The 14,831-nt window shown below is 59.3% G+C and overlaps 1 protein-coding gene and 1 long non-coding RNA gene across 5 annotated transcripts; one reads left to right on the forward strand and one right to left on the reverse strand.

Moving 5' to 3' along the window:
* The first annotated feature begins 201 nt into the window (after window positions 1-201).
* On the forward strand, window positions 202-14,458 carry FAM131A (family with sequence similarity 131 member A). Of its 4 annotated transcripts, XM_029064563.2 has the most exons (8): window positions 202-266; window positions 2,955-3,015; window positions 3,125-3,383; window positions 4,335-4,477; window positions 11,182-11,275; window positions 12,200-12,382; window positions 12,625-12,753; window positions 13,918-14,458. In XM_029064563.2, exons 3-8 carry the CDS (start codon window positions 3,314-3,316, stop codon window positions 14,388-14,390), a joined length of 1,092 nt encoding a protein of 363 aa, XP_028920396.1. In that variant the 5' UTR covers window positions 202-266; window positions 2,955-3,015; window positions 3,125-3,313; the 3' UTR covers window positions 14,391-14,458. The 4 variants fall into 4 exon arrangements, with proteins under 4 accessions (XP_028920396.1, XP_028920408.1, XP_028920404.1 ...); XM_029064575.2 differs by lacking the exon at window positions 3,125-3,383; XM_029064571.2 differs by lacking the exons at window positions 2,955-3,015; window positions 3,125-3,383 and having other exon boundaries at window positions 211-266.
* LOC114812028 lies at window positions 2,109-4,738 on the reverse strand. Its single transcript, XR_003759695.2, has 3 exons — window positions 4,617-4,738; window positions 4,076-4,210; window positions 2,109-2,242 (listed from the first exon to the last, which is right to left on the reverse strand). It is a non-coding gene; the product is annotated as an uncharacterized LOC114812028 (long non-coding RNA).
* Window positions 14,459-14,831: the final 373 nt, after the last annotated feature.

Below are 14,831 nucleotides of genomic sequence, written 5' to 3' on the forward strand. Positions count from 1 at the left end.
GAAGGGGGGGGGGAGGGGTTGGCGCGTGACGCCCGGGCCCCGCCCCCTCCGCGTGACGCCCGGACCCCGCCCCCTCCGCGTGACGCCAGGGCCCCGCCCCCTCGGTGACGTCAGCGGCCTCGGTGGGGAGAAGCGGCGGCCCCGGGCAGGCGATGGCCCCGGGTCCCAGCGCCGGCTGACCCCCCCCCCCTCCCCCCCCCACCCCCGGCCTCCCCCCGGCCCCGAGGCCCCGGACATGGGCTGCATCGGCTCCCGCAGCCCCGCAGGTAAGGGGAGGGGAAGGATGAGGCGCCCCCGCACACCGCACGGGCCCCCCCCCCCCCCCCCCCCGGCCTGGCCGTCACACCCCGCCGGCCTGGAGACGGGACCCTCCCCACCCCCGGAGGCCTATAATGAGCGTCGGTCACCCCCCCCCCCCTCCTGTGGATTGCATGGAAGGAAGATGCTCCCTCGCCCATTGCACGGCCCCGTTTGGACCCAGAGCCAGGCCCCCGCTTGTCCATCACGCCCGGCTGGCCTGGAGACGGGACCCTCCCCACGCCCCTAGGTCAATCAGAAGGGTGGGCCACCCCCCTCCCCCTTTGAATTGCATGGAAGGAAGAGGCTCCCCCTCCAACCGCACGGCCCCGTTTGGACCCAGAGCCAGGCCCCCAGGTGCCCATCGCCCCTGGGCTCTGCATACCCGGCTGGCCTGGAGACGGGACCCTCCCCGCGCCCGAAGGTCTATAATAAGGGTTGGTCACCCCCCGCTTTGAATTGCATGGAAGGAAGAGGCTCCCCCTCCAACCGCACGGCCCCGTTTGGCCCCAGAGCCAGGCCCCCAGGTGCCCATCACCCCAAGGCTCTGCATACCCGGCTGGAGATCTATAATAAGGGTTGGTCACCCCCTGTTTATAGTTGCATGGAAAGAAGACGCTCCCCTTCCAACTGCACTGCCCCGTATGGCCCCTGAGCCAGGCCCCCAGTTGCCCATCACCCCAGGGCTCTGCATACCCGGCTGGCCTGGAGACGGGACCCTCCCCGCGCCCGAAGGTCTATAATAAGGGTTGGTCACCCCCCCCTTTGAATTGCATGGAAGGAAGAGGCTCCCCCTCCAACTGCACTGCCCCGTTTGGCCCCAGAGCCAGGCCCCCAGATGCCCATCACATCCGGTTGGCCTGGAGACGGGACCCTCCCCACGCCCAGAGATCTATAATAAGGGTTGGTCACCCCCCGTTTATGGTGGCATGGAAGGAAATTGCTCCCTCGCCCACTGCACTGCCCTGTTCGGCCCCAAAGCCAGGCCCCCAGTTGCCCATCACCCCTGGACTCTACGTACCCGGCTGACCTGGAGACGGGACCCTCCCCAGCCCCAAAGGTCTATAATAAGGGTTGGTCACCCCCCGTTTGGACTTGTGTGGAAGGAAGATGCTCCCTCGCCAACCGCAGTGCCCCATTTGGCCCGAGCCAGGCCCCCAGTTGTCCATCACACCCAGCTGGCCTGGAGACGGGACCCTCCCCACCCCCAAAGGTCTATAATAAGGGTTGGTCACCCCCCGTTTAGTCTTTCTCAGATCCCGCTTGGCGTCCTCCCCCGCTCCATCTTCTAGCCAACCCCCCCCCCCCCGTCGACATCACCGGCAGTTAGGGAGCCCGCTGTAGGCCGGACCCCCGAATCGGGTGCCCGGACCGGATCGGTCCCATCCCTACCCGCGTCCACCCCGTCCTCGCGCTCTCGGCCGGGCGGCGTCCTACGAAGACGGGTTTCGCGGGCCGGCTCCCGTTCGGCCTCCGCGACGGGCCGTTCGGCTGCCTCGTCCCTCTAGTTGGGGGAGTTGATGCGGAGGGTGGGGAGGGGGCCCTGCCCGCCCCCTGAAATGCAGGTTCGGCAGCCCCCGTTGGCATAAGGGGCCGTCGGTGGGTAAATTCTGGGTCCCACGGAGCTCGCCCGCCCACAGGGGTTCTGGAGGATTCTAGGTTTCACAGTCCCTGAAGGGCCCAAACCAACCCCCAGTTCCTTCTGATCTCAAGATGCCCGAGACCCCTACCCCCCCTTGTGGGTATCGGGACATGCAGGGACCCGTAATCCCCACGGATGCCGCTCTACGTGGGGAAATGAAGCTCCCTCAAGTCACGATATTTAAGGGCTCTCTGGAACCTGTGGCCACGTGTGCATTTTCGGACTGTTCGTCCTCAGGTCTTGGTGGGACACGCTGTCTTCGTCAGCCCCAGGCCACGTCGAGACATCGGGTTTCCCCCAAGCCTGAGGGCAGGCAGGACATCTCATCTTAATAATGTTGTTATCTGTTAAGTGCTTACTATGTGCGGAGCACTGTTCTAAGCGCTGGGGTAGATCCAGGGTCATCAGGTTGTCCCACGTGAGGCTCACAGTTAATCCCCATTTTCCACATGAGTCCAGAGAAGTGACTTGCCCACAGTCACACAGCTGACAAGTGGCAGAGCCGGGATTCGAACCCATGACCTCGGACTCCCAAGCCCGGGCTCTTTCCACTGAGCCACGCTGCTTCCCTTCATAGGCCTCGGACTTTGCTGGAACCTCCAGCCTTATGGGTCGCCTCCGTGGAGCGGGGCGACACTTGTAGCTGTCGACAGCCCAAGCGCGTGGCGGGATCCAGAGTCCCGTCACCCGGTGAAATTGGAAGCGGCCCGGGATCGTGCCGGGATGTGGTTTTTCCACGTGTGACGGGGCTGTGTGATTCCCGTGTAATTCCCGGTGAGACGAAGAAGCTGCCAGCTGGACTTCGGGACGCTCTGGCCCGTGACCCAGCTGAAGCTACCTCGTGTCTCTGGGGACCTTCTCCTAGGTTTTCAAAAAACAACGTTTTCTCCTTGCAGCCGAGTGAGGATTTGGGGGGGGGGCGCTCCGGCGTCAGCCAGGGCTCTGAATTCCAATTCAGTTGCAGCTAGGGGGAGAGGGATGGGATGTAACCTTGTATCTTCCTTCTGGTTGTTAGCAATTCTGGGGACCACCGTCTGTCTGAGGCTCAGGGACAGAGACTGCTGCTCCAACTAAAGGTCAGTTACGATCTGCTCTGCCTATTGGCACCGCCCAGGGGAGTAGAGCCCCAGGGAGCTCAGTTTCTGCGCCTCGCATCTCTTCATTTTCCTGTTGGCCCCGCCGCAGGGTGTCTTCATGTGCCTGGGCAGAAGCCGAGGTAGGAAGGGGAGTGCCCCAAGGTCCGAAGCCAAAGGAGGCACGGAAACGGAACTAGGAGCCAAGCCCACGCGATTCTTGGCCTCTAGTTCTCCGAGTCCATCTTGAACGGCCTGGCCTGGATTTCCACGTTGGACCAAATGTTTCCGACAAAGGGAAATGAGAGGAAAGAGGAGAATCGAAAGATGTCCCAACCAGAACGATGGAGGCCAGAGGAGGGAAGATGGAGGCAAGAGGAGGGAATATGGATGTGTTTTGAGAGGCGAGGGGGCGGGCGCTGCGTAGAACGGGGGTCGTGGGGGAGAAAAGTCATTTCGGCTCCAACGTTGCCAGCTGGCTAGACTAGTAACGTGGCCTAGCGGAAAGAGCGCGGACCTGGGTTCTAATTCCAGCTCCGCCACTTTTCTGCTGGGTGACCTGGGTCAGTCGCTTAACTTTTCCGGGCCTCGGTTACCTCATCGGGAAAATGGGGGTTAAGACTGTGAGCCCCATTTGAGACAGGGACGGGGTCCAACCTGCTTAACTCGCATCTCCCCCCAGCGCTTAGTACAGTGCCCGGGATATAGTAAGCCATAAAAAAATGCCATAAAAAAACAACAGCTGGGGGACAGAATTAAGGAGGGAAAGGCTGCGCGGGGTCGTAGAGGAAGCCGGAGGAGGCTATGCTTTGTGCTGAGCCAAGACCTAAAGAGGCGGGGACAGGGACAGTGATGTGCGGTGGACGAATGTGACAGGCTGGGGATAGAGTGGGAGAAGAAAAAGCTGGGAAGGCAGGTTTCCTGACAGGTTCAAGGAGGAAAAGGGGATGAGGGGGTGAAGTCAGAAGAAGGATTAAAGAGTTTGGGATTCATCCTGCTGAACTATCGGGGATCAGAGGTCAGAGAACCATCCGGAGACACGGGTTGGGAGAGAGGAAGACACCTGGCGTGGGGATGGGGGATTCCGAGACGGAAGAGGTGCAGGTGGATTCCGGTTTCGTGGGACGAGGGACGCGGGCCGGGTCCGTTGGTGGGCCGAGGTCTTCAGGGATGGAGATGTTCCAGGCCCGCCTCGGATCTTAGGGATGAAAGGAACGGTTGGGGCCCTTGAGGGGATTTGGGAGGGGAGGATCCCAGCTAAACAGACCGTACCTCCTCCTCCTCCTTCTCCTCCTCCTCCTCCTCCCCCCACCCCGTTGCAGTGTTCGCCGATCCCACCTGGCGCGTGGAGTGGATCGAGCTGCCTCGTGGCCGGGCCCTGACCCCCGTGGGAGCTGCGAGGACCCTGCTGGGCTGGAGTCACCCCTTCCGCCTGCCCTCCTTGGACAGTCAGGACTCGCCAGAGGTGCCGCGGGAGTCGGGGGGGGGCGGGCAGGATGGGGAGAGGTGCAGGGGGGCACAGAGGGGACCTTTCCTCGGTGGAGGGACGGAGGGGCGGCAGCCGCCCCGGGATTGCCACCCTTCCCTCTTGGAGAGCCCTTTACCTGCCGGGGGGCTCCTCCGTCGGTGTAGTCCCCGTGGCCGGGGCCTCGCCGCCCCCGCCGCCGGTGCTGACGCAAACGCATCCCGGGCCGTTTCCTGGGAGACCCCGCGCCATGGTGATGGGTTGCCATGGGAACGTACACCTCGGCGCCCCGCCGCGCCTGCGCCGTAGCCCTCGGGGCGAGGAGGCGCCAGGGGGCGCTCGTCGCCGCCACGCGGGGACGCGGTGGGGGGGAGGGGGCGGCTCGGGCGCATGCGCCCTGCGCGCGTCGCGGAGGCTGCCCCGCGGGGGACGCCCCGAGCTCCTTTCGGGGGCGTGGCCTTTGTCCCCTAGCCCCGCCCCTCCCTCCCGGCCTGGCCGCGCGCCGGTTGCTCATTGGTTCGCGCCGCGCCTGTGGGCGTGGCCTCGCTCCTGTAGCCCCGCCCTCCGCCCCGCCCCCGGCTTGTCCGCGCGCCGGCTGCCCATTGGCTCGCGCCGTCCGTGTGGGCGTGGCCTCCCTGTCCTAGCCCCGCCCCCTCCACCCGGGCCCCCGCCCCCTCCCGGCCTGTCCGCGCGCCGGTTGCCCATTGGACCGACGAAGCCCACGTGCCGCCTCGGTGGGCGTGGCCTCGCTCCTGTAGCCGCGCCCCCTCCCGGCCGGTCCGCGCGCCAGGGGCCCATTGAAACCCTCGTGCCGCCCATGTGGGCGTGGCCTTTCTCCCTCATTCATTCAACAGTATTGAGCGCTTACTATGTGCAGAGCACTGTGCTAAGCGCTGGGGTAGATATAGGGGAATGAGGTTGTCCCACGTGAGGGTCACAGTCTTCATGGTATTTGTTAAGCGCTTACTCTGTGCCAAGCACAGCTCTAAGAGCTGGGGCCGATACAAGGTGATGGGGTTGTCCCCAGTGTTGGTATTTTTGTTAAGCGCTTACTATGTGCCGAGCACTGTTCTAAGCGCTGGGGTAGACATAGGGGAATCAGGTTGTCCCACGTGGGGCTCACAGTCTTAATCCCCATTTTACAGATGAGGGAACTGAGGCACAGAGAAGTTAAGTGACTTGCCCACAGTCACACAGCCGACAAGTGGCAGAGCTGGGATTCGAACTCATGAGCCCTGACTCCAAAGCCCGTGCTCTTTCCACTGAGCCATGCTGCTTCTCCAGTGGGGCACCCAGGCTTCACCCCCATTTGACAGATGAGGGAACTGAGGCGCGGAGAAGGGGAGTGACTCGCCCAAAGCCACCCAGCTGACAAGCGGCGGAGGTGGGATTAGAACCCACGACCTCGGACGCCCAGGCCCTTTCCACTGAGCCCCGCCGCTTCTCAGCGTTGCACAGTTGAAACGGTGCACATAGTAAGCTCTCAGCCGCGTGACTGTGGGCAAGTCACGTAACTTCTCAGTGCCTCAGTTCCCTCATCTGTAAAATGGGGATGAAGACTGAGCCCCACGTGGGACCACCTCATTCCCCTGTATCTCCCCCAGCGCTTAGAACAGTGCTCGGCACATAGTAAGCGCTTAACAAATGCCAACATTATTATTATTATTATTATTATTAATAAATACTATTGAATGCATGAACCCTCGTGCTGCCCCGCCCCCTCCCTCCCTGGCCACGCGCCGGGCTCCCATTGGGCCGCTGAAGTCCGCGTGCCGCCCCCCATGGGCGTGGCCCTTCTCCTTTAGCCCCGCCCCCCCGGCTTGTCCGCGCGCCGGGCTCCCATTGGGCCGCCGAAGTCCACGTGCCGCTCAGGGGGGCGTGGTCTCCCTACCTTAGCCACGCCCATTCACAGGACCCGCTCTCTCCTCCCCCCCCCCGGCCGCGCGCCGGGCTCCCATTGGACCGTTGAAGCCCTCGCACCGCCCATGTAGGCGTGGCCTACTTCAATTAGCCCCGCCCCTCCCCGCCAGGTCCGCGCGCCGCTCTCCCATTGGTCCGTTGAAGCCCTCGTGCATCCATTAGCCCCGCCCATTCATAGGCCCCGCCCTCCCCCCCGACCTGGCTGCGCGCCGGTCTCCCATTGGTCCGTCGAAGCCCTCGTGCCGCCCGAGTGGGCGTGGCCTCTCTCAGCCCCTCCCCTCCCCTGAGGCCCTTCCCCCCCGCCCCCTCCCGGCCGGTCCGCGCGCCGGGGCCTATGGGGCCCTTGAAACCACCACGCCGTGGGGGCCAAACAGTAGCCCGGCGGGGGAGGAGGGGAGTTGCTAACCCTAGTGCTCAACCTTGGTGTGGGCGATCCATCCCCTTCTCCCGCTCCCTTGCCTCCGATCTGTGGCCTTTATTCATAAATTCGTTCATTCAATAGTATTTAATGAGCGCTCACTATGCGCAGAGCACTGGCCTAAGCGCTTGGAATGGACAATTTGGCAACTGATAGAGACCGTCCCTGCCCAAATCATTTATTCAGTAGTCTTTATTGAGTGCTTACTGTGTGCAGAGCACTGGACTGAGCGCTTGGGATAGACAATTGGGCCACAGAGAGAGACCATCCCTGCCCAATGCATTCATTAAATCGTTTTAGTTGAGCGCTTACTCTGTGCAGAGCATTGTACTAAGTGCTTGGAATGGACAATTCGGCAACAGAGAGAGATCATCCCTGCCCAATTCATTCATTCAGTTGTATTTATTGAGCGCTTACTGTGTGCAAAGCACTGGACTAAGCGCTTGGAATGGACAATTGGGTAACAGAGAGAGACCATCCGTGCCCAATTCATTCATTCAATAGTATTTATTGAGCGCTTACTGTGTGCAGGGCACTGGACTAAACGCTTGGAATGGACAATTGGGCAACAGAGGGAGACCATCCCTGCCCAATTCATTCATTCAGTAGTATTTATTGAGCGCTTACTGTGTGCAGGGCACTAGACTAAGCGCTTGGAATGAACAATTGGGCAACAGAGAGAGACCATCCCTCCCCAACTCATTCACTCAATGGTATTTATTGAGCACTTACTATGTGCAGGGCACTGGACTAAGCGCTTGGAATGGACAATTGGGTAAGAGAGAGAGAACATCCCTGCCCAATTCATTCATTCAATAGTATTTATTGAGCGCTTACTGTGTGCAGAGCACTGTCCTAAGCGCTTGGAATGGACAATTTGGCAACAGAGGGAGACCATCCCTGCCCAATTCATTCATTCAGTAGTATTTATTGAGCGCTTACTGTGTGCAGGGCACTAGACTAAGCGCTTGGAACGAACAATTGGGCAACAGAGAGAGACCATCCCTGCCCAACTCATTCATTCAATGGTATTTATTGAGCACTTACTATGTGCAGGGCACTGGACTAAGCGCTTGGAATGGACAATTGGGCCACAGAGAGAGACCATCCCTGCCCAATTCATTCATTCAATAGTATTTATTGAGCACTTACTGTGTGCAGGGCACTGGACTAAGCGCTTGGAATGGACAATTGGGCAACGGATAGAGACCATCCCTGCCCAGTTCATTCAATAGTATTTATTGAGTGCTTACTGTGTGCAGGGCACTGGACTAAGCGCTTGGAGTGGACATTTGGGCAACAGATAGAGACAATCCCTGCCCAACGACGGACTCACAATCTAATCGGGGGAGACAGGTGGCAGAACAAAGCAGAATGAAACAAAAACAAGACAGTATTCCCGCTTCCTGATGCCCATATCTGTAGCTTATTTATTCATTCACTCATTCATTCAATCTTTTTTATTGAGTGCTTACTAATAATGATAATAATGTTGGTATTTGTTAAGCACTCACTATGTGCAGAGCACTCTTCTAAGCGCTGGCATAGATACTGGGTAATCAGGTTGTCCCACGTGGGGCTCACCGTCTTCATCCCCATTTTACAGATGAGGGAACTGAGGCACAGAGAAGTGAAGTGACTTGCCCCTAGTCACACAGCTGACAAGTGGTGGAGCTGGGATTCGAACCCATGACCTCCGACTCCCAAGCCCGGGCTCTTTCCACTGAGCCGCGCTGCTTCTAATAATGATGGTATTTGTTAAGCACTTACTATGTGCAAAGCACTGTTCTAAGCGCTGGGGGTGGGGAATACAAGGTGATGAGGTGGTCCCCCGTGGGGCTCACAGGCTTAATCCCCATTTGACAGATGAGGGAACTGAGGCCCAGAGAAGTGAAGTGACTTGCCCAAAGTCACCCAGCTGATAAGCGGCGGGGCCGGGATTAGAACCCACAACCGCCGACTCCCAAGTCCGGGCTCTTGCCCCTGAGCCACACTGTGTGCAGAGCACTGTTATATTAACGTCCGTCTCCCCCGCTGGGCCATAAGCTCCTTGTTGGCAGGGGATGTATCTCCCGACTCTGTTCATTCAGTCACTCATTCAGTTGTATTTATTGAGCGCTTACTGGGTGCAGAGCACTGTACTAAGCACTTGGGAGAGTACAATATAACAATAAACAGACACATTCCCTGCCCACAACGAGCTCACAGTCTAGAGACTCTGTTAATAATCATACTAATAATGGTATTTGTTAAGCGCTTACTAAGTGCAAAGGACTGTTCTGAGCAGTTGGGTTGATACAAAGTAGTCAGATTGTCCCACGTGGGGCTCTCAGTCTTCATCCCCATTTTACAGATGAGGGAACTGAGGCCCAGAGAAGTGAAGTGACTTGCCCAAAGTCACCCAGCTGACAAGTGGTGGAGCCGGAATTCAAACCCATGACCTGACTTCCAAGCCCCGGCTCTTTCCACTAAGCCACACGCACATAGTACAGTGTTGTGTACACGGTAAGCACTCAGTAAGTACAACTGATTGATTTCTCTGACCAAACTACCAGAATTTTAATTCAGTCCTGTCTCTCTCCGATTATTTTTCCTCCTTGGGTATTCATTCATTCAGTTGTATTTATTGAGCGCTTACTATGTGCAGAGCACTGTACTAAGCACTTGGAATGTACAGTTCGGCAGCAGATAGAGACAATCCCTGCCCAATGAATGCCACTATCCGCCTAGCTAACAATTAAGGTTCTTCTTCTTCTTCTTAAGTACCTTTTAAAAAGTGCTTACTATGTACTATGTACCCTGTGTTCCGCACTGGGGTAGATACAAGATAATAGAGAAGCAGCGTGGCTTAGTGGAAAGAGCCCGGACTTGGGAGTCAGAGGTCGTGGGTTCTAATCCCGCCTCCGCCACTTATCAGCTGTGTGACCTCGGGCAAGTCACTTCACTTCTCTGGGCCTCAGTTACCTCATCTGTAAAAATGGGGATTAAAAACTGTGAGCCCCACGTGGGACGACCTGATGACCCTGTATCTATCCCAACGCTTAGAACGGTGCTCAGCACATAGTGAGCGCTTAACAAATACCATAATTATTATTACAAGCAGATTGGACACTGTCCCCATCCCACACAGAGTTTGCAATCTTTTTTGTAGAGGAGCCTGGCTCCCTAAATGGAGTCCTGTAATATTAATAGTAATAATCACCGGGGTATTTGTTAAGCGCTTACTCTGTGCCAGGCACTGCACTAAGCACTAGATACGAGATACAAGGATTGGACACAGTCCCTGTCCCACATAGTGTTCCCAGTCTCAACCCCCATTTGACAGATGAGGTAACTGAGGCCCAGAGACGTGAAGTGACTTGCCCGAGGTCACCCAGCCTCATCAAGAGCCACGCCGCTCCTCTTGATTTCTAGACCGTGAGCTTGTGGTGGGTGGGGAATGTGCTCGTTTGTTGTTGTACCGTCTTCTTCCAAGCGCTCAGTACAGTGCTCTGCACACAGTCAGCTCTCGGTGAATACGACGGAATAAATATACCGTTTAGATCACGTGAACCTGATTTTGAGGGCGTCTGGGTTCTCTGTTGGAATTGATGACAATTCCCTCGCCCCCGGTCGGAATCTGGTGAGGAAGAAGGGGTGATGGGGCGGGGGGGGGGGGGCCTCACCCCCTTGGGCAGACGATCTCTGGAGCCCCCTGCAACTGTCAAAAAGGAGCTGCTAGAGATGGAGTTGAGTAAAAGAACATTTTGGAGCGTTATGATCTATAATAATGGATTGTTGTGAATGTGTACCTACTTGTTTATATAGTTAAAGCTTTTTTCCAGTTAATTAGACTATAAGCCCATCAAAGAACATCTCATTAAAACAATAGCAAATAAATAGAATCGAGGCGATGTACATTTCATTAAAAAATAAATCGGGTAATGAAAACATATACAGTTGAGCGGACGAGTACAGTGCTGAGGGGATGGGAAGGGAGAGGGGGAGGAGCAGAGGGAAATGGGGGGAAAAGAGGGCTTAGCTGCGGAGAGGTGAAGGGGGGGTAGAGGGAGCAGAGGGAAAAGGGGAGCTCAGTCTGGGAAGGCCTCTTGGAGGAGGTGAGCTGTAAGTAGGGTTTTGAAGAGGGGAAGAGAACGGCATACGGCGGCAGGGTTGGGAGACTAGGCTCAGACACCTTCCGAGGTAGGGCCCAGGGCAAGGCTCGGGCAATCCATTAATGGTATTTATTAAAAGCTTCCTGCGTGCAGGGCACTGTACTGAGCGCTCGGGAGAGTACGGTATAACAGAGTCGGTAGTCACTTTCCCTTGCGACAAGGATGCTGCCCTGGGAGAAGACGGTGCTGACCTCTCTGGTTGATTCCACCAGGTGAATGTTCGAGACACAGTCGAGATGCTGCCCAAGTCCCGGAGAGCACTAACCATCCAGGAGATTGCCGCGCTGGCCCGCTCCTCCCTGCATGGTATGCCGCTTAATCATAGCAATAATAATAGTAATTGTCCTATTAAGTGCTTGCTACGTGCCAAGCATTGGGTTAGATACCAGTCCCTGTCCCCCTTAGGGCTCACAGTGTAAATTGGAGGGAGAACCGCTATTTAATCCCCCCCCATTTTACATCTGAGGAAACCGAGGCACGGAGAAGCAGAGTGACTCCCCCACGGCCACCCAGCAAGCCCGAGGTAGAGCTGGGATTAGAACCCAGGCCCTCTGACGTGCTGCTTCTCAACCCCTCCACTTGCTCCCTCCTCGCTGCGTCCCTCCGCGGAGGGGTGAGGGGTATAGCTCCCGCTTCGCTCCCTCTGCTGTGGCAGTTCTGTTTTTGAGCTGTCTGCTCTGAGATCTCTCTTCGTCGATGGTATTTATTGAGCGCCTACTATGTGCAAAGCACTGTACCGAGTGCTTGGGAGAGTACAATATAGCAGAGCCAGCGGACGTGCTCCCTACCCACAACAAGCTCACTTTTCTTCTTTAAGCCAGTTCTCCTGGACCCTGATGGCCTCCCTGTACCAAAGTCCTCCTTACCTCTCATCCCTTTGGCCTTTTTTGTTCGTTTTTAATGGTATTTGTTAAGCCCTTACTGAGTGTCGGGCGTCGCACCAAGCACCGGTGGGTAGCTACAGGATAGGTTGGACTTAGTCCATGTCCCGCGTGGGACTCCCACGCTTAATCCTCATTTTACAGATGAGGAAACGGAGGCACAGAGAAATAAAGGGACTTGCCCAGGGTCACGCAGCGCCCAAGTGGCAGTGTTGGAATTAGAACCCAGGTCCTTCTGACTCCCAGACCCGCCTGTGTTCACTCCCCTGGGCCAGGCCCGCTTCTCAGCCTGTTCCCCTCTCGCTTGGCTCGTCTGCCCGTGTTAATATCACCCTTCTCCTCCTCCCAGGAATTTCCCAGGTGGTGAAGGACCACGTGACGAAACCCACAGCCATGGCTCAGGGCCGCGTTGCCCATCTCATTGAGTGGAAGGGCTGGAGCAAGCCCAGCGACTCTCCCATCGCTCTTGAATCTGCCTTCTCCTCCTACTCGGACCTCAGCGAGGGGGAGCAGGAGGCTCGCTTTGCAGCAGGTGGGCCCCGCGGGAAGCAGAGGCGAGCCCGGTCTCAGTCGGAAATCATGCCCTGGGGGGTCCCGTCCACCTCCCTCCTCAGTGGGGCCTGACCTAGTGGCTCAGAGCCATCCTACTGGACCTTTGCGGGTCTCCCACCCGGTGGTTCCTCCTCCTCCTCCTCCTTCCCGTCCCTCCGCCCGTCTCCGTCCCCAGCCCCCTCGCCGCACGTTCTCTTTGTCGATGGGTATTGTGGCCCCCAGGGGTGGCGGAGCAGTTTGCCATCGCGGAAGCTAAGCTGCGAGCGTGGTCCTCGATGGACGGCGAGGACTCCGCAGACGAATCGTACGACGAGGACTTTGCGGGAGAAGCTGACAGCCTTCCGCCTACAGGTGAGGGAAACACCGCTCTGCGGCACGCCTCCCTCCTGGAACGGTGGAAACTTTCTTCCCTTTTCTCCCTCCTCCACCCTCTGCCTCCCTGCAGTTCAGACAGTCCGCTCCGGACACAGAGCCGCTTCCGGAGGGAAGGGTTCCCCTGGCCGTTGGAGGACAAGGGGCTTTAGATCAGAGAGCGAAGGGCAGCGTTCAGGAAAGCCCCGACATCTCGGGAGGACTTACGTCATTTCTCGGAGCTAGCTAGAGGAAAGAAAATGAGATTTCTTTTTCCCGAGGCCAGGTAAGGCATGAGGGCGGCTCATGCCCCGTCTGAGCCCAGCCCCAGTGATCCCTCTAACCACAAAATAATAATAATAGTAGTGGCATTAGGTGCTTACTCCGTGCCAAGCGCCGTTCGAAGCGCTGGGGTAGATACGAGATAACCAGGTCCCACGTGCGGCTCACGTGGAGTCCAAGTAGGAGGGAGGACAGGTATCGGGTCCCCATTTTGTAGATGAGGGAACTGAGACGCGGGGAATTAAAATCCCTTGCCCCAAGTCACCCAGCAGTCACCCAGTGGTGGAGCCGGGGTTCGAACTCGGGTCCTCCGACTCGCAGGCCCGTACCCTTTCCACGAGGCCAGGCTGCTTTTTTTTCTGCCTTCTGTGGGGGCCCTGTCTCGTGTGCGGCAGGTCACATGTCCCCCCTCCCCCGGCCCTCGGCAGCCCGCCGTCCGTCTGTCCATCTGTCGGTATGTGCGGTGGGAAAGCTGAGCCGCAGTGCAGCCGCCTCAGCCAGCCGAGGGGCCCCCGGGCAAACAGGAAGACCCGCTGGGCCCGGAACATCTCACGCGGCCTCGGCCCCTCCCCTCTCAGCGGCACATCCCCGTGCGGAACCCCGGCCCCCCGCCCCGGCTCTCGGACGCCCCGGCGTTCCCGACCGGCCTCGGAGTCGGAGCTCACCCCGCCAGCCCTCTACGCCCCCCCGGCCCGGCCCACGTGGGGCTTCCCCGCCGTCCCGGAACTGAGGGAGAACACCATCGCCCGCCCCCGCTCTCCTCTTTGCCTTCCACGCCGTGAGGGGAGAAGAGGCGGGGGAAGCCGAATGGGACGGGGCCGGTCGGGCGGGCGGGAACGGCGCTGACCCCTCGTTTTTAATCTGCTCCCTCTCTGTGCGCAGACACGGCCGGGCAGCCGCCCCCGGGGCCCCACCTGCAGGACCTCCTCCTCCTGGGCCGGCGCTGCCCCCGGCCCGTGCGGCAGGGTTCCTGCGAGCCCGAGAGCGACTCCTCCCAGACCGTGTCCCCAGAGACCCTGTGCTCCAGCCTGTGCAGCCTGGAGGATGGGCTGCTGGGCTCCCCCGCCCGGCTGGCCACCAAGCTGCTGGGCCAGGAGCTCCTCCTCTCCAAACTGGCCCCGAGCGGGGAAAGTGCCTTCCGGAGCCTGGGCCCGCTGGAGCGTCGGGACTCGCTCTACTCCATGTCCTACACGGAGTCCTGCCTCACGGCCGCCGAGGACGAGGCCGCGTCCTGCAAGGACTGCCCCCTGCTGCCCCCGCCCTCCGCCGGCGGCTGGGCGCTGCCCAGGAAAGCGTCCGACGTGGCCTCCTCGGGCGTGGTGTCCCTCGACGAGGACGAGCCCGAGGAGCAGTGACCGCCCCCTCCCCCCAGCTGGTGACGGCCCGCGCCCGGCCCCGGCCGGGGCCGGCGGGGAAGGGTCCCTTGGCCGCGGGGGGCGGGAGGCCGCGGGGCGGCCGAGCCGCCGGGCTCGGGGGACCCCCGGGGGACGCCCGCTCCTCCGTTGTCTGTTTTGCATGAAAGTGTTCGGAGAAGGAGGCGGGGGGACCGTGGCCGGGGTGCGCATGTCTTGCCCCCGCCCCCGGGCTCTGCCGGGGGGCCGCCCGGCGCCCGCGGGGGGCCCGGCCCCTGCTCTCCAGTCCGTGATAGTCGTGTTCTTCAAACCAATGATGTCACACGCGTCCTCTCCTCCCCCTCCCCAGAGATGGACGAGCCCCCTCCGGCCCCCTTCCCGTCAAGGGGGTGTTGCTGACCGGGTGGGAGGGCGAATACGCAGTGAGGCGGAGGGCAGGGTCAG

Source organism: Ornithorhynchus anatinus, chromosome 1 (genome assembly GCF_004115215.2).
Source record: "Ornithorhynchus anatinus isolate Pmale09 chromosome 1, mOrnAna1.pri.v4, whole genome shotgun sequence".
Taxonomy (NCBI): Eukaryota; Metazoa; Chordata; class Mammalia; order Monotremata; family Ornithorhynchidae; genus Ornithorhynchus; species Ornithorhynchus anatinus.